This window comes from Castor canadensis, chromosome 1, assembly GCF_047511655.1.
Source record: "Castor canadensis chromosome 1, mCasCan1.hap1v2, whole genome shotgun sequence".
In the NCBI taxonomy this organism is placed as follows: Eukaryota; Metazoa; Chordata; class Mammalia; order Rodentia; family Castoridae; genus Castor; species Castor canadensis.
In genome coordinates this window covers 57274715-57294408 of record NC_133386.1, presented here as the reverse complement: position 1 = coordinate 57294408, position 19694 = coordinate 57274715, and the positions used below count along the sequence as shown (strand labels likewise).

Sequence of the window (19694 nt, the reverse complement as noted above, 5' to 3'; positions counted from 1 at the left end):
GCTAAGTGGTACAGCATTTGCCTAGTATGTGTGAGGTCCTGAATTCAGTCCCCAACAGGAGGAAGGGTGGGGGATGATTTCCTTTGTTTTTACTGAAGCATTTAAAGCAAGCATTAAATGTCTACAGAGGCAACTTAGCATATACCATTTTGTGGTATCACTGACAAGTAGATGCAGATTTTAAAGACAACAACAACAAAAAAAAATCAGACAACTGAATATACTCTATACTTAATTTGGATGAGACCACATCCTATACTTGACTGGATTTTATACTTACGGATGAGTAAAACTGGGGGTAGAGTCACTCCTAACAGAATGAGCCCTGCCAGAACAACTTCATATGATGTGAATGATAGTAAAACTCACTACAGCATTGACAAAAGAGTACCAAAATAATATACATTGAAATTAAAAAAAAAAATTACGTTGTCAGTTCTAACTAGTGTTGGAGGGAGTGGTATGTGAAAAGCCAGTTTGAATTAAAAGAAGATGCATAATTTTTTTCATCCAGAAGGTGGCACAATAGAGGGGAAGAAAGGAGTAAGAAATACACATATACATATATACAGCTGAAAACTATCTTTCCCACACTGATTTTTCCTAAATGAAAGTGAAACAAATAGATGGACACTAACATGTACCTTTTGAAAAAACTATCATACCTATTTTGGTATTAAAGAATCTACTAGTGTCAAAATGCTTGTAACCATTTATCTGTAAGTTTCTTTCAAAATTCTACAGGTTAAAAAAGAATCATTTAGCACAGACCATTAATTGAGCTTCAAATTTTAAAGACAGTAAACGTGTCAATCTTAATTAGTTTTCAAAGGAAGTAGCATATAAAACATTTATATTACTTTTTGGATGGATAACCTATATTCATACTCAAAAGATTGTTTAAAGAAATTTAAGTCTTCATGAACCTCAACTCAAGAGCAAATTTTATGCCATGAAAATCTCTTAAATTACCTTTAAAAAAAATAACATGAGAAGCCTGGAGGTTATGTGGCTCAGTCGCAAAACATTTGACTAGCATGCGTTAAGGCCCTGGGTTTGATCCCCAGCACAATAAACAAACAAAAACACATGAAATAATTATTAAATTACATATTTTTTACAAAAAAACTGAAATGGTTATTAAACTATACATTTTTCCAAAGTCTGAGTTATTTAAAAATAACTCATAAAAATGCCACAAAAGAGCATTAGTAATTACAGCCATATTAATTCTACTTCATAAAATTATAATTAAACATGGGTAATAACACAGCCTTAGGTTTTATAAGGAACCATTCTTATAAGGACTTCATTTATATGTGCTTGTATAGTAGATACAGTTGAAGCAATACAAAATATTTTAAGAAAGTATCTCAATCCTTCCTTGAAGTCATCCTGGGAATTGTTAGTATACCCACTAAATGAAAGTAACTTTACTTCTAAAAGATATACACAGACACACACATACCATACATACACACAATAATAAAATTTAACAAAAACTGGGTATTTTCTTTCTACAAAGAAATTCCTTCAATGGTAGCTGTATATTACATTAAAAATATGTTAACTCAATAAAATTAAATTTAAATACTAAATACCTCTACTCTTAAAATAAAAACTAATGTAATCAAAACTTTATGTGTCAATGAAGAAGAATGAAATCTTACCATTTGCAAGTAAATGGATGGAACTGGAGAACATCATCCTGAGTGAGGTTAGCCAGGCCCAGAAGACCAAAAATCATCTGTTCTCCCTCATATGTGGACATTAGATCAAGGGCAAACACAACAAAGGGATTGGACTTTGAGCACGTGATAAGGCGAGTGAACACAAGGGAGGTATGAGGATAGGTAGGTTACCCAAAAAAACAAGATAGCATTTGATGTCTTCAATGCAAAGGAACTAATGCAGAAACTTTAAAGCAACAGAGGCCAATAGGAGAAAGGGACTAGGAACTAGAGAAAAGGTTAGATCGAGAACAATCAATTTAGAATGTAACACATATGTACATGGATGCAATGCTAGGAATCTCCCTGTATAGCTATCCTTACCTCAACTAGCAAAAACCCTTGGTCCTCCTTATTAATGTTTATACTCTCTCTTGAACAAAATTAGAGATAAGGGCAAAACAGTTTCTGCTTCAAAGCGAGGGGGTGGGGGAGAGAGGGAGGAGGCACTGGGAAAGTGAGGGGGCATGGGGAAGGAGGGAGTAATGACCCAAATATTGTATCCACATATGAATAAAAGAAAAATAAAACTTTATGTGTAACAAAAATACAGAAAGCTCACTAATTAAATCTTGCTGTTGATTAGATAGAGTTGAAAGGAAAAGGATGTAACTAACTTAAAAAGCAATATAGGTATTAACCAAACTTACATCCTGTCCATGAGATTTCTGATTAATGAATGCATGCTCTGTCCTATTCATCTTTTTTATATCTATCTTCCTAACATCACATAGTTTTCTGACCTTGAATACTTGGCTTCTTGGAGTTTTATTTCCATTGTAGCCCATATCAATTCCATTACTGGGGGAGGAGGGACCAATTCGAAAGACGTGACAAAATATCCTCACAATCCTTAAAAGACTCTTCATTTGAGCATCATAACTGCTAGATAAACTGAAAATAAAAAATTAAAATGTGAACAGATTTCTTCAAATACTTATTTAAAATATTTTCATCCCACTGACCATCTGCTCTATATTTGTTTTATAGGAAGTTATCAAATATATATTACTTAGATTGCACATAAAATGGATTACAAGTTTTTAAACACTCAGAACATAATCAATGATCAATGCATACAATATGAAGAAAATTACACCCAATAAAACAGTTGGTATCTTGAGGAACCAACGTCAAGGCAATTTCTAACATTCACCTTCCAAAGTACATTTATAAATTAAAGTGATTGCTTAGAACTCTGAAAACATTTCACAGAGAAGCAATGATATAAGTGCTATGTTCTTAGGCCAATCCACAATTCAACTGTTTTAACTAAGACATTTGCACTCTCTTCCATTCTATCCCCTCCCCACCTCAGAATAGTAACCAAATGTTCACAAATTCAATATGACTCTACATAAATATAGGAAATATACCCTATCACGAAAAAGACAAATCCTACTAACACTAAATTATACTGAATATAACTCAGAAAGCCCCTCAGAATCAAATTGTTTGCATTTACAGATATCAATCATTACTCTTTCACAGAAACTAGGAGTTTGGCTAAATTTGTATGGAATCTAAAGATGTATTTATGAACTTTTTTTTCTTTGCACAGGGAATGGTTTTATTTTGAAATCTCTAAAATTAGTTACCTTCTAGTATAACTGTTGCACAAGACCAGAATAAAGAGTTACATACAGTTTTAAGCAGAATGACATGTCTTTGTACAAATTTATCAAAAGCTTACTCACGTCTATGTGTATTTTACCCTGCTCATTCTAACATTTTTAGGTATTCTTTAACATTAAAAAAAATAAGCATTAATGATGTGGAAATAATAATGCCTACTTCCAAGTATTCCAGTTTAATAATGCCAAATTAGAGATCATTTTCTATCTTGGTGACATCTGAACCAAAATTTCTTAACATTTTTACTTCCAATATTCACTTTAGGAATTACTAAATTGTCTTTTAAAAGTCAATAAAAATTAGCTGCCAGGTACCAGTGTTAGTAAAATGTAATAGCTATTACTGTTAATTTGTATTTGACTGGGACAACTTAGTAAAACCTTTTCATTTTAGAAACTTTAAATCAGGGTTGGACATGGTGGTGCACAACTGTAATCCCAGCTACTCAGGAAGCAGAGAGATGGGGAGGATGGCAGTTTAAGACCAGGCCAGGCAAAAAGTTAGCTAGATCCCACCTTAACAAACAAGATGGGCCTGGTGGAATTCACTTATAAAACCAGCTATGCTAGGGAGATATAGGTAGGAAAATTGAGGTCTGAGGGAGGTACAGAGCAAAAATGCAAGACCGTATCTAAAAAGTAACCTAAAGCAAAAAGGAGCTGGGGCATGCGTCAAGTGGCAGAACACCTGCCTAGCAAGAAGAGCAGAGCCCTGAGGTCAATCCTCAATATGACTCAAAAAAAAAAAAAAAAAAAGAAGAAAAAAAATGAAACTTTAAATCAAATGGGCAAGGAACCATTATCTAGGGTGCATTGATTTTTACATTTGTCTTTACAAAATGTTTACAATTTTTTTATCATAAGACTGTTGACAATGACAAAATAGAAATGTAACTTAGTTGAACCTATTTCTCTGTGTTATAGCTCTTGGAAAAATTAACTCTAACACTCACATTCTGTGAGAGATGTCAATATGAATTTCCTCTGTAAAATACCACTTGTTTTAAATATCTGATCTAGGGAACACTTCATGAATTATCTGTTAAGTAAGAAGTAATTTTCTCAACAGTAGAATCTGAATATCACCATTAATTATTAATACAGTCTAGTAATTTTATGTTAGATTCCAAGTTAAATCACTTATCTACAAAAAAATTATTTTCTCAATTTCCAACCTGTGAAATCATTTCTTCCAAAGCCACCATGTCTCAGGATAAAAATATTTAGTTAGCTTCTAATTCAAAGCTCTATCAATGTACTTACCTTTGGTTTGCATAAAAATATACTCTTAGTAGTTCCTTTTCTTAGCATATAACTGTGATTTCTATTCATCTGCATATCAATAATTATCTTTACTCAATCATCAACATAAAGATGTTGACTAACATTCTCATTTCCATACAAACACAGCATTACATGCAAAAGAGCCTCAATAAATGCTTATTCTATAGTACAGTTTTATTTCTGAATGCCCTCAAATATTCATAGGATAGAGGCTTGATAGCCAGTTTGTGGCACTATTAGGAAGTGATGGAACCTTTATGTGTAGGGTCTAGTGAGAGGAAGTTAGATCACTGGGGGCAAGTCCTTCTAAAGTATATTGGGAATCCTGGTCCCCTCCTCTCTTTGCTTCCTGATCACATGATATGTGCAGCTTTTCTCCACCATGTACTCCCTGCTATGTTCTGCCTACCAGAGGCCTGAAAACAGTGGAACCAACTGACCATGTACTAAAACCTCTGAAACTGTAGGCCAAAATAAATCTTTCCTCTCTGTAAGTTATTTATCTGAAGTGTGTGTCAATGCAACAGAAAGCTGACTAACACATTATATTTGGCAAACATTCCTAGAATCAGTTACATAACAGGCTACCTATTTTTCCAAAAGTATGTTGGATAACATCTAAATCATTGCTAATTAATATATACTTGAATTTTTTATTTTCTCTCCTTTTTTTGGTGTATGTGCATGGTGCTAGGGATTGAAATCAGGCTTTTTGCATGTTAGTTATACACTCTACCACTCTACCACTAAGCCTCATGCCCAGCCTGGTTATTTTCTTAAAGAAAATTTCTATTGAAAAAAATTATTTCATATTGTGGGTTAAGGAATGGTGGTATAGAATGATTGCCTACCATCTACAAGGCCCTGGGCTCAATCTCCATCATGGCAAAAAAAGAAGTAATATCATTTTTTAAAAGTGAGGCATGGTTACACATGACTGTAATCTCAGCACTCTGAACGCTGAGGCAGAAAGATTGAGTTCTAGTCCATCTTAGGTTACATAGTGAAACCCTGTCTTAAAAAAACAGAAAAGAAAATAAAACAAAAGAAAAAATAATTCACAAATAAGAGATAATCTGCAAAAATACCATTACACATAAATTAGCAGAGGAAATCATTTCTATTTGTGATCCTCTTAAGAATCTACCCTGACATCAGTAGAATAAATTCTTTTTTTTTTTATTCATATGTGCATACAAGGCTTGGGTCATTCTAATACAATACTAAAACCAATACTCACCACCACTCTCAACAAAGGACAAAAATGATCATAACCATAACCGATCTGTTAAAGTATCTGAAAGGTGGCACTGTAGAAGGTAAGGCTACAGTTTAGCAAAGCAGTTTTAGAACTTGTTTTGCCCATAGATCTGTTTTCCTACCCTGTTTAAGAGTAGTATCCTCTCTATCACTTTTAAGAGCTAGACCGGAACCAGAATTTGCTCTGTATTAAAGTAGATCTGTCTCCTGGTTCCTCTAGCTTTACAAATCATTTAACTTTAATTTTCTTGTAAAATGTAAAATGGAGACAACATCTAAATCACAAAGTTACTGTCTGATTTAAATGAAATAAATGGTTTTTAATTTTCCTTAACACCTACTTAATAAGAAATAAAGGTGAATTTAAAATAACACCATAGATACAGAAACGCATCCATGCTTTCTGATTACTTTGGAAGAGCAGACAACAGGACAAAGACATAATGGGAAAAAAAGTCTTATGATGTAGGAAGAAGACAGGTTTAATTATGTATGTGTAATCAAATTAAATTTGTAATTGTTTTGCAGTACTGGGGTTTGTATATTATGGGCATATTTAAAATAATCATCCCCACCATTTTCCAGTTAAATAATCATCTTCATCAATGCTAATAGCATTATGTTTCAGGCTGGACACTTTATAGCATTTTATTATTTCATTTTCACAATTCATTAAGGTACTTAATTACCATTTTCAAAAAAATGGAATAAAATCCCAATAAGACTATAAATCCAATATAGAGAGACATTTTGTCTGTTTTATTCACAATCATCAAACAGATGGTCTGGTGATTAGATGTATGGGTGAATACTAAAGGAAAACTTGAAAAGGTTAGTTGCTGAGGTCACACAGTTACTAAATGGTACTTGAGTCTGACTGAATCAAAGCCCATGTTTCTAATTAGTACATCTGAATCTTAGAAAGACTTCATCTAATACATGGATTATTGGGAACAACTTTTTTCAGCCCTTAACTTTGCTCAGGCTGGCCTTGAATTCACAATCCTCCTGCCTCCGCCTCCCCAGTAGCTGGGATTATAGAGTGTACCACCATACTTCAAAATCCACTTCTTAATAGCTGCCTACTCCTAACTGGAGTGGCTAATCACATACAAAGAAGTGTATCTGTAATATAAAGGCATTAACTCCATGGACTTAGTGATGAGCTATTAAAACCACAAAATTTTCTGGAAAGACTAAAGAACTGGAAGAAAACTTTATAATGAACCATGAAGTACCCAATTTTATAAATTAGTGATCAAGATTCCTGAACTACTTTCTAAATTCTTTTTCATGTACATCTACTTACGTGACTAATCTAATGAGGTAAACACATATAAGATTGTTATTGTATTGATAGATCGTAATGTGTTAAAGCATGAAAAACTGCTGAAATAAGAAGTATTAGCTAGTGTGTGTTAGGACTCAGAAGCCAGCCGGAGTGTGACAAGCTGATATGCTCATAAGCCAAACCTAAGGTGGCAGCTGATATGCTAATAAACCAGACCTAAGGTGGCAGCTGATATGCTAATAAGCTAGACCTAAGGTGGCAGCTGATATGCTAATAAGCTAGACCTAAGGTGACAGTGTAGACAACAGAAGTGGTAAGGTCACCACAGGGTATATAAACTCAGGCCAGAACCGAAAGCCTTGCTTGCCTCTTTGCCATCAGAGACCACACTGTCAGGAGTCCACCAGGGACCCTGACATAGAGGCAGCCGCCGCTTGTGAGCATGCCCCTTTTCCCGATGACCACTGGGTGTCACCGGTGAACCGTGAACTGGACCTGCACTGAAGGCGGCTATGAGGATCCCTGGGCACAGCTATACCCCCCTCATCGGCTGAGAAGACCTCACACGGTGAGCGAGACTTGGGGGAAGGTCTGAGTAACTCCTGGCTGGCTACAGTAGCAGAGACAGGCATTAGGATCCTTAGGAAAGTGCCATGTGAATTTGTTTGAATAAAAACCCTGTTCTCTGAAATAAGAGTCTCCTGAGTACTGTCTCTCTGTACTCAATTGAACCAATAGGCGCTCGCGACATCTAAGTAATGATTTTATAAAATTTCAAACACGTAAGCCAAGTTATACGCTCTTAGCATAGTTAGACTATGCATAGATAGAACTAAAGTCTTTTTAATAATAGTTCAATTACAACACAAAACAATGGAAAGTAAGCAAATTTTTCTAACATATCACCACAACAAAAGACATAAACAGAAAAAACTATGTGAGAGATGAAACAGATGCTGTTACTGACCGATTTACTGAAACACTTACCTAAGCAGCTTATGACCATTTGTTGTAGCAACTTCTGCAAGACTTGTTAGAATCTTTAGGTACTGATTTTCACTTTGCTGAGACAAATGCTCCAAAACTTGCCGTAACTAATGTTTTTATAAATTTTAAAAAAAAATGTGATTACATAGTAACCCAATAAATTTTACCAAAAATTAAGTACCTATTAGTTTAGTAACTACCTTAAAGCAAGTTAGCTGAAATCAAGACATTTGCAGTTATTTTGTCTTACATAAATCTAAGAGTCAAAGTAGAAATAAGATAGGAAATCTTTGCTCAAGTTCAAACCCCCGTCCCACAAAAAAAAGTCTTTGTTCAAAATCACCTAGTAAAAAAATAATTAAAAATATATAGAAGAGAAATCACCAAGAATGTATATGGAAATGTAATTCAAACTTCTAAAATTTAAGAGAATATTAAACTCTGCAATTTTTCTAAGAGTAGAACTATTATCAGTACAGAGCTCAGGGCTGGTAATGGAGCTTAGTAGTGGAGCTCTTGTTTACACAGCAACAACAAAAAAAAGAAAAACAGAGCTCAGTAAATTAATGAGTGCCAATCACAACATGATATTCATCCTCAGATTCTTTTTCTCTACCCATGAGGAATAGTTATTTTAAGGAGGGACTGAAGAACCTGACAGAACAGTCAGAGGGCCAAATGCTAGCATAAAGTTCACAAATTATTATATATACAGTTGTCCCTTGATATTCTTGGAGAGTGATTCCAGACTCTTTATGGATACCAAAATCTGTAGATGCTCAAGTCTCTTGTATAAAATGGCTTAGTATTTGCATATAACCTGCACACATTCTCATACATACTTTAAATCATCACTTGATTACTAATCATACCTAATACAATGCAAATGCCATGCAAACTGTTGTTATACTGCATTGTTTAGGGAATAATGCAAGAAAAAAGTCTACATATTCAGAATAAATACTATTTTTAATATTTTTGATTCACATCTGGTTGAATGTATTGACAAAGAACCCACAAACATGAAGGGCTAACTGTAACTCGTATTTAACCTGCAATGCAGATAAGCAAATTCAAGTTATTAAGGTATTTGTAATAATAAATAGAATTGGATTGGGGACAAGGCTCAAGTGGTAGAGCTCTTGCCTAGCATGCATATGGCCCAGAGTTCAATCCCCAGTACTGCAAAAAAGTTAATTATTATTAATAAAAATAACAATAATAATAAAAATTATCAAGCACATTTATAAGATTGTTCCAACTATTAGGATAAATACATTACCATGTTTTCTCGAAGGTCTTCATTCTGTGTCATTTGAATAATAGTCTGGAAAAGCCTGGAGTGATACTGAATTAATACTTCGCAAGTTTCTCCATATCCACCCTAAAAACAAGACTTAAAATTATTCAAGTTTGAATATGACCTTTTAAAGGTCATATTCTTCACAAACAAAAATTTTTGCACTCACCCTCTCATTTAAGAAAAAAAATGATTTTACCATTCTCAGTTTCTATTATAAATGGGCTCAGAATAATACACTGAAAAACATACCTGTACACATAAATCCAGAGGGGTTACTCCATTTTTATCTGGCAAGTATTTGGCTCCTCGTAATAGAAGAATTTGTGCTGTATCTCTCTGACCATGACTGAATAGAGATAGAACCAAGTTAAAAATATAATCTTTTAATTTAAAGTCTTTCTCTATAAATTAGGGATGGTTAATATGAACTAATAGATTAACAATAAAAAATTAAGCCAAAAAATTCTGAACGATACCTTTGGCAATCAGGAAATTTTTTCTCAATGTTAGGTCATACTTTCAAAACACAGATAGAATAAATCTTAAACAGGGGTCACATTACTTACAATAAGTCATAATATTTTGGGATAAACAACTATTTCTTAGGCTTCTTATTAATTTTTTCCTTCTACTCACTTCCTAATCCCTTTCTCAATTTAGTCTAACCTTCTTTCCACTACACACATCTGTATCTCTAGACTTCTTAATCTAAAAGAACCTCAATATTGAAAATAAGAATACCTTTTTGTGATGCTTTGATACTTAATTTAAAAAAAAGAAAGCAAGAGAAAAGTAGCAAGAAAGAACTGAAGGAGAGAGCATAGTGCTTTAACACTTTGTTTTAAAAATTATAAAGGAAGAAGAAAAGTAGCAAAGTAAGTATTGAAGAGAGGAGCATAAATGGGAGTTACTAGCAAAAAAATACTATCTAGCTTTCAACTTTCATTTTACCAACCTACTCAGTTTGCTTTATGCTGACAGCTATTCAATCTAGCCTATAATAAACAACTCTCCTATCCACATGCTTCATCCTTTAATTGTTCTCTTTCTTATATTAGTAAAGCTAATCACTACCACTCTTCAAGCTAGAACCAAGCTACTTTATGGGTAGCAACCCATAAAGTTCTTACTCTTGTTATTCAGTGAGCTCATTTGATTCCAGATAAAAGTAACAAAAAATAAATCTACAATCCAGGGACATTAAAATTTAAGGCTAATTTTTAGAAGCTCTCAAGTCATACAGTTTGAAAGGCCATCTAATCCAAGCACTACTTTGTAGATAAAAAAAGCAACTAAACCAAGCACAGGTGAAACTGACCCAGATGTCTGGGATCCTCAGTTAATATTCCTCCCATATAGACACGTCATTTCACAAGGAGACATTTCTTGGAGATTAAAAAAAAAAAACTACACAAAACTCATTCTATTTCAAGTAAAATGGTACTGCATGAAGAATAATTAATAACCAATTAAAATTAAACAATTTATGGTACCTATTATGAATCCCGTGCCACAACAACTTATAACAAGTATATCACTGTCTTAATACTTTAATACTGATTACTCTCCTTAAAACAAACCCATAGGCCATAATTAACTCAAAACAGTATCTAATTTACTCCAGAAAAAGAAAAAAAAAGAAAGAAACCATATAAATCAGCAATCTCTCTAAAAAGAACAGTAGTTAATTAGAACACAGCAAGAAATCTTCATCAAGCATCATTTGATATTAAGCTGGCAGTATAAGATATTACCAACTACAGGTAATAATAATTATAATTTATACTATCCTACTCTTTTTATCATGCCTAAAAGTAAAAGCCAATTGAAAATTAACCAACTTGAACTTAATATATTTAGGAAGACAGAGACACCTTTTCTAAAAGAAAAGATCTGAGCATTTATAAAAATTATCCAGTTCGCCGGGCACCAGTGGCTCACTCCTATAATCCTAGCTACTCAGAGGGCAGAGATCAGGAGTATCAAAGTTCAAAACCAGCCCAGGGAAATAGTTCAAAAAACCCTATCTTGAAAAAACCCATCACAAAAAAAAAAGGGCTGGTGGAGTGGCTCAACATGTAGGCCCTGAGTTCAAACCCCAGTACTGCCAAAAAAAAAAAAAAATCCAGTTCAATTTTAGTTATATCTCTTTATCCCTTTTATTGTATTTAATATCCATGCGTCCAATCTTTTTAATTAGATTGTAAACTTGACAGTAGACCTGGTCTATAGCACCCAAGCATGGTAGCTGGATTATAGCATCAATAAATCATATTATAGGTTTTGACTTTAACGACCATTCACTTGAGCATTAAAGACTGGCTATAGAAAATAATAATAAGAGACCTAAAACACAATTTACAACACTAAGTGACAAGCATTATCCTCAGTCCTTTATTTTCAGTGACTTAATTCTGACAGTTATAAAATAGGTATTGTTAAATTAAGTAAGCAGGAGGCCATTAGCCTGAGGGTGCGTCTGTACTTTGAGCTGCTCTATAACTAACTGCAACCTAACTTAGTAAGTAAACAAACTGAAATCTAACTTAGGACTCTTTTGTAATAAAAAATCAGACGTGATGTTGATTTTCATCCATAGTCCTTGATATTTCTTAAATAACTAGAACATTAAGGCTAAAGTATTTGGTCTTTTGTCCTTTGTTTCTAAGTGTTCCAGAGGATCAGAGCAATAAAGGTGAAAGTTTTTGTTAGAATGTTGAGGCACTTTAAGGCCTCAGAAGCAGGCCTCTGAAACCATAACCTAAGTTCTCCTACCCTCTTTCTCCTGACCCTTTTCCCCACAAGGCACCATGGAAAAAACTATTATTTCTCTTCCCCAGGCAAGTTATAGAAACCAAAAATATACTACTCTGATACTCTCCTGGTTTTCTAACTTGGAGCTGGCCATTAAAAAATTCTATAATTTACCTTGTCTGAGGGATCATAAGACTCCCTTTTCAGAAGGGGCCCTACCCCTTCCCCACTGGGAAAGAAAGCTGCATAGAGAAGCCAAGAAGAACCTGAGCAGACAGGCCTTGCTGGGGTTTCCCTCTGAGTTTGTTAGCATTAGGTCACACCCTTTTGGCTCAATCACATTTCCACACAGCTGACACAACTGTCCAGGCTTCATAAAAACCCAAAGGCCAGGGTATGGAAAGCTTCGGGACAGCTGAGCACAGGGAGACTTGCAGGAAGGAGAGTAAGAACTCATTCATGTGCCAAGACGAGGGTGCACCCCCAACTCTACAAGAACTAATGCTCCTGCACTCAGGACCCTTCCTTCAAAATAAACTCATAAATGTAAGTACAGTATTCCTCTGAATTCTGTGAGCCTCTCTAGCAAACTAAACAAACCTAAAGAGGGAGTTGTAGGAAGCCCAGCTGGTAGCCAGTTGGGCAGAATTCCAGAGGCTCATACTTACAACAACCATCAGAAGTGTATGTGTAGCAGGGGATGTAATTTGTTGGGAATGAGCCCCCTCAGTTAAGCAGTGACATGAAGAAAAAGGAGTAATGGCCAGAATTCTGCTCAAAGCCAGCTGGGGCAGAGTTAGCAAAACTCTATGTCAAAAGATAAACTGAAAACAAAAGGACTAGGAGCATAGCTTAAGTGGTAAAGCACTTGCCTAGCAAACACAAAGCCCTCTGTACAATCCCCAGTATCACACCAAAAGCCTAACAAAGTGCATTTCAGAAACACAAACATCAGGCAGAGAAAGTAGGTTACATGTAGGGAACTCAAAGAGTATCAACCAATGTGGCTGAAGCACAGTGAGCTAAGCTGGGGTCAGACCATGCAAGTCTCAGAGGCCAAGTCAAAATCTGGATTGTCTTTTTTGAAATGCAAGGTGGCAGGATACAAAATCAACTCACAAAAATCATTAGCTTTTCTATACAACAATAACAAACAAACTGAGAAGGAATATATGGAAAAAATTCTATTTACAATAGCCTCAAAAAAAAAAAAATCAAATACCTAGGAGTAAGCTTAACAAAGGATGTGAATGACCTCTACAAGGAGAACTACAAACCCCTGAAGAAAGAGATTGAGGAAGACTACAGAAGGTGGAGAGATCTCCCGCACTCATGGATTAGTAGAGTCAACATAGTAAAAATGGCTATATTACCAAAAGCAATCTACATGTTTAATGCAATTTCCATCAAAATCCGAATGACATTCATCACAGAGACTGAAAAATATACCCTAAAATTCATTTGGAAACACAAGGCAATACTCAGCAAAAAGAGCAATGCTGGAGGTATCACAATACCTGACTTCAAACTATATTACAAAGCAATAGCAGTAAAAACAGCATGGTATTGGCACAAAAACAGGCATGAAGACCAGAACAGAATCGAGGACCCGGATATGAATCCACACAACTATGCCCACCTTATTTTTGACAAAGGCACTAAAAATATACCATGGAGAAAAGACAGCCTCTTCAACAAATGTTGTTGGGAAAAGTAGTTATCCGTCTGCAAAAAACTGAAACTAGATCCATGTTTATCACCCTGTAATAGTATCAACTCAAAATGGATCAAGGACCTTAATATCAGACCCAAAACTATGAAGTTGGTACAGGAAAGAGCAGGAAACACTCTAGAAGTAATAGGTGTAGGCAAGGACTTCCTCATTAGAACCCCAGTAGCTCAGCAACTAAGAGAAAGGATGGACAAATGGGACTTCTTAAGATTAAAATCTTCTGCACAATAAAAGAAATGGTCTCTAAACTGAAAAGACCACCTACAGAGTGGGAGAAAATATTTGCCAGCTATACATCAGACAAAGGACTGATAACCAGAATATACAGGGAACTCACAAAACTAAACTCTTCCAAAATCAATGAACCAATAAAGAAATGGGCAACTGAACTGAACAGAGCTTTCTCAAAAGAAGAAATTCAAATGGCCAAAAAACACATGAAAAAATGCTCACCATCTCTAGCAATAAAGGAAATGCAAATTAAAACCACACTAAGATTCCACCTCACCCCTGTTAGAATAGCCATCATCAGCAACACCACCACCAACAGGTGTTGGCGAGGATGTGGGGAAAAAGGAACCCTCATACACTGCTGGTGGGAATGCAAACTAGTGCAACCACTCTGGAAAAAAATTTGGAGGCTTCTTGAAAATCTAAACATAGACCTGCCATATGATCCAGCAATCCCACTCCTGGGGATACACCCAAAGAAATGCAACACAGGTTACTCCAGGGTCACCTGCACACCCATGCTTTTTGCAGCGTTATTCATAATAGCCAAGTTCTGGAAACAGCCAAGATATCCCACTACTGACAAATGGATTTAAAAAAATGTGGTATTTACACACACAATGGAATTTTACTCAGCCATGAAGAAGAATGAAATCTTATCATTCACAAGTAAATGGATGGAACTGGAGAACACCATTCTAAGCAAGGTTAGCCAGGCTCAGAAAACCAAAAATCATATGTTCTCCCTCATACGTGGACTTCAGATCTTGAGCAAATACAGCAATGTGGTCGAACTTGGGTCACATGATAAGGGGAGAGCACCCACAGGAGGTATGGGGATAGAAACCCAAAACATGAGAATATTTGATGTCCCCACTGCAGAGGAACTAATACAGAAGCCTTAAAGTGACAGAGGTCAATATGAGAAGGGGATCAGGAACTAGTGAAAAGGTCAGTTAGAGATGACTCAACTTGGTGATGTAAACACATTTGTACATGGAAGCAATGCTAGGAATCTCTCTGTATAGCTATCCTTATCTCGACTAGCAAAAACGCTTTGTCTTTCTTATTATTGCTTATACTTTCTCTTCAACAAAATTAGAGATAAGGGCAGAACAGATTCTGCCTGGTGAGGGGGATGGGGAAGAGAGACAGCCCAAACAATGTATGCACATACGAATAAACGAATAAAAAAAAAAAGAAATGGAACAAAGAGGCACTGAAAAGTTATAAATACAGGTTTAAACACAAAGTGACAAGAGCTTCTTTTTTTTTTTTTTTTAAGATCACTTTGGTGAGGAAGGAATATACAGAAGGAAACAATAGAGTAATCAAGGAAACCAGTTAGACTACTGCAGTACACTAGGCAACACATAACAACTTTAAAGTGGTTTCAATGAGCTAAAGAGCACAGAGATTAAGGACATATTCTGGATCTAAAATTCACAGAATTTATTAATCAATTCCCAGTTGAGATCAGCAAAAGAGAGAAATAAAAAATAGTGATCTGGTTTCTGATTTAAATAACTGGGAGGATAAGGGTTCCCCTGATTCAGAAGAGAAAACTGGAAGAAAGATTTAGAGGAAGATCACAAGTTGTATTCTAGACATGTTAACATCTGAGACACTTAAGTGGTTATGCAAATAAGACAGGTGGACACTCAAATGTGGATCTTCAAAGGATGATATGATCTACAGATAAACCTTCAAGACACAATGTGATTTCAAGAAATCAAACAATGATATTATTCATAAATTCAGGTCACTATGGAAGCAACTGCTATTGTAAAGAATCAATCAAATCCTAAGTATAATGTTAGAAAATGCCTGGATTCGGACAGATCTAGAAGTCTAAAGATTCAAAAGCCCTTGTATGTAAGTGCATTTGTATATAAGAGCCTAAATGAATTTTGCAATTCATATAATTTAAATCAAAGAGAATAAGCACTACGGTGTTTTGTGAACTGCTCCTAATAAAAGATTGTGAAATACATGATCAAAAATCAGTCTGATCAAGCATCAAAGACCCTAATGAGAACATAAACAAGAAAACACAGGTCCTTCAATGCAAAACAAACTTCCAGAAAAATGATATAAAGCAAGAAAAAAGACAAGAGGAGCTTTCTGGAGATCTATCTAAGAGCATAAATGAATGTTACAACTGACATACAGTCAGAACTCCTTATCCATGGATTTAACTAGCCACAGACTGAAAATACAGTCAGGCCTTACAATGGTTGTGCCTGTACTGAACATGTACATACTTTTTCTCTTGTCATTACTCCCTAAACAATATAACACCATTTACACAACTTTTGCATTATACTATATAAGTAATCTGAAGATTATTTAAACTACACAGGAGGATGTTTAAAAGTTATATGTAAATACTATGACATCTTATATGAGAAAACTGAGTATCAGAAGGTTTTAGTATCCATGGGGAGATCCTAGAACCAAAACCCAGGAATATCAAAGGAAAATTATAATTTAAGTAAAAAAGAATTATTACAGTGTTTTGTACATGATTCCTAACTGAAAATTACATTTATATAACATACTTTATACATGTATGTGTATATATGTGTGAGTGCATATATATAATTATTATAGTGCTCCTTAGGGACAATGTTTGTTTGTTGTTTTGAGTCCCCTGCCCCAGGTACTAGGAATGGAAGCCAGGCTAGGTAAGCACTCTACAACCCAGCTTCACTCTTATCCCCTATTTAAAACTGTATCAGTAATGCTTATAACAATGCAGGGCACACAGCGAGTGCTAGCTAATGTTTGCTGATTACATGAATGAATAAGTAAACAAAATGTGCAATTTAAGAAAAAAAAAACCAATAGAGAAGTACAAAAATAATACATACCTTAGTATCAAATAAGAATGATTAAATAATTTTTTTAAGTTATAGATACAGAGAAACCAAAGACATGGCTCTGGACTAAGACTTGCTTCAACTGCTTATCCCAAGCAAATAACCTGGTTACTTAATTAAGTAAACTAGGGAAATTACCATTAATTTGTTCTTACACTGAAACAGTACTAAACCAAAAGCTCTCACCTGTAACATAAAAACACTGGCAACTAAATATAAAATGCTTTCTCTAACATAGTCAGATAACAGAACTGTAATGCTATTCTTCATCGTAAAAGAAAGCATAGTATGTGTGAGAAAAGATAACTATAAAAAGTACATACAAATATTTGTCTGGAAATATAGTACATATGTAACAATCTTTAATGTATACATCTGCAAATATAAAATATCATACCTGCATGCAAAGTACAATGGAGTAGCTCCTGATACATTTGGCCTGTTAATATCAGCACCACTGTCTAGCAAACACTGCACTGTCTGGGGGAGAAAAAAGCAATTAAAAGTAAAGCCAAAAAAAGTTAAACAAAACACATAATTTCACCAGAATTCTAATCCATATAAGGGAACCTGAAGTTTTACAGGCAGGCACATGACATTTATGATGGCAAAACAAATTCAACTTTGATAACCTCTCTGAATCTCTCAGGTACTGCATAATATATGTGGAATTATCAATATGATATAAACTGTATTAGCTGGAAAGGCTCTCAAACAGCACTGTAACATAGTCATGTGTGGCTACTAAGATTTGAAGTATGGTTATACAACTGAGAAACTGAATTTTTTTCATTTTAATTATAACAAATTCAAATCTAAGTAACCACGTGTGACTAGTGAACTGCAGACTACTACTTTAGATATCAGAACTTTTGGGGCTGGGCTTGGTGGCTCACAGCTGTAATCCCAGCTACCTAGTGGGCTTGGTCACTCACACCTGTAAAGTTAGAGCAACTCCATCTCAACAACAAACAAAGCTGGGCATGGTGGTGGGCACCTGTAATCTCAGTTATGCAAGAAGCATAAGTCTGAGGCTGCCCCCAAGCAAAAAGCAGGAGACCCTACCTAAAAATTAACCTAAAGCAAAGAGGTCTGGAGGTGTGGCTTAAGTGGTAGAGCACTTGCCTAGAAGTGGAAGGTCTTGATTCAAATCTCAGTACTGTCTCCTCTCCCCAAAAATGGATACTAAGAAGTAACTCAGAATCAAATAGCATAATTATTGAAATACAAAATGTTAAAAAGCTAACAAGTCCAGTTCAAACCAACAGATCACTAAGCAGTGGTTCTAGTATGGAAATATGACACAGAAAACCCTTTGTACAATTAATATATGCTAATAAAAAAAAGAAAAAAAAATCACTTAGGTAGTGAAAATATAAATGTAACTCGATGTTTATTATTATATGACATATACTGAAATGTTCTATCACTTACCAGCCGTGAGGAAAAAGAAAGAATTATCAAGGACAAAGTATCAACAGCGCTGAGATTGAGAAGGCTTGGAGAACAGTGAATCCAAGCAGTCAACAAACCCCACACTCACACAATGCTTCCAGTCAATGTCTTTGTACTTCACTATTATATATGAATAGACACACAATATTTAAGACAAAACTGAGGTGGATTAAGAAAGAGTAATAGCAGGGGTGAACTGATCAAAGTATATTATGTGCATGTACAGAACTATCACAATAAAACCTCTTTGTACAATTAATACATGCTAAATATATATGCTAAAATACACAACTTAAGCAAACCTTAAACCTGAAAAACAAAACTTAAGTTTAAAAAAAAACTCAGAAAAATAAAGGTAGTAAGAGGAACCAAAGAAAATAACAAAAACTAAAAAATATAGCCAGGTATGGTGATACATACCTATAATCCCAGCAATTGGGAGGTTAAAGCAGGAGAATATCAAGTTTGAAGCCAGCTTGGGCAACATTACTCCTTAAAAAAAGAAACAGAGAGAAACAGAGAGAGAGAGAGAGAGAGAAAAGGAAGGAAGGGAGGGAGGGAGCGAGGGAGGGAGGCAAAAGAAAAGTAATAACCTCAAAGAGGGGAAATTTTTTTTAAAGGCACTATATCCATTAAACAAATATAGAAATCTGAGGAAAATATAGGCAGATAAATTTGGGCACAACTGGAACATGCCTGTCATCCCAGCTACACAGGAAGCATTTATAGGACTGCAGTCCAGGCGGGCCTGGCCATAAATGGTGAGACCCTATTCAAAAAATACTGAAGCAAAAAGGGCTGACAGCCTGGTTCAAGTGGTAGAGCGCCTGCCTATAGCAAGGGCACGTGCTAAGTTCAAACCCCCAAAAGTTTAGAAAGGCAATTTTGGGGAACTCTAGGAAAAAGAAAACAGAATGAAAAGATAAACAAAGAAAGATTAGAAAGTAAGTGGATCAAACCAGGGAGAAACTGAGAATAAAAAGGATCAGGGGACCATATAGAAATCAACAAGTAACACCAAAAAAAATGCCCAGAACTGAAGAACATGGATTTCCAGATTTAAACTGCTTACCAAATCCCCAGTTTAACAATTAAAAGAACTTCAACAAAGCAATGTCAATATAAATTTTTCTAATACCATGCATATAAAA

At 35.1% G+C, this 19694-nt stretch overlaps 1 protein-coding gene and 1 long non-coding RNA gene across 5 annotated transcripts in view; one reads left to right on the top strand and one right to left on the bottom strand.

The window, feature by feature from the left end:
• Hace1 (HECT domain and ankyrin repeat containing E3 ubiquitin protein ligase 1) overlaps window positions 1-19694 on the bottom strand; it is a 123202-nt gene that overhangs the window by 61355 nt on the left and 42153 nt on the right. For all 4 annotated transcript variants that reach the window (XR_012449254.1, XM_020178256.2, XM_074077766.1 and 1 more), the window contains 5 exons: window positions 17486-17568; window positions 9739-9835; window positions 9469-9570; window positions 8187-8293; window positions 2474-2624 (listed from right to left, as the gene is read on the bottom strand). Coding sequence is in view for 3 of the 4 variants with exons in the window: in XM_020178256.2 (XP_020033845.2) it covers window positions 2474-2624; window positions 8187-8293; window positions 9469-9570; window positions 9739-9835; window positions 17486-17568 (540 nt within the window). In the remaining variant the exon portion in view is untranslated. The remainder of the gene's footprint in view (window positions 1-2473; window positions 2625-8186; window positions 8294-9468; window positions 9571-9738; window positions 9836-17485; window positions 17569-19694) is intronic.
• Window positions 7515-19694, top strand: part of LOC141424242 (uncharacterized) — a 41184-nt gene continuing 29004 nt past the window's right edge. Inside the window, exon 1 of the long non-coding RNA XR_012449258.1 lies at window positions 7515-7767. This is a non-coding gene — a long non-coding RNA (uncharacterized lncRNA). The remainder of the gene's footprint in view (window positions 7768-19694) is intronic.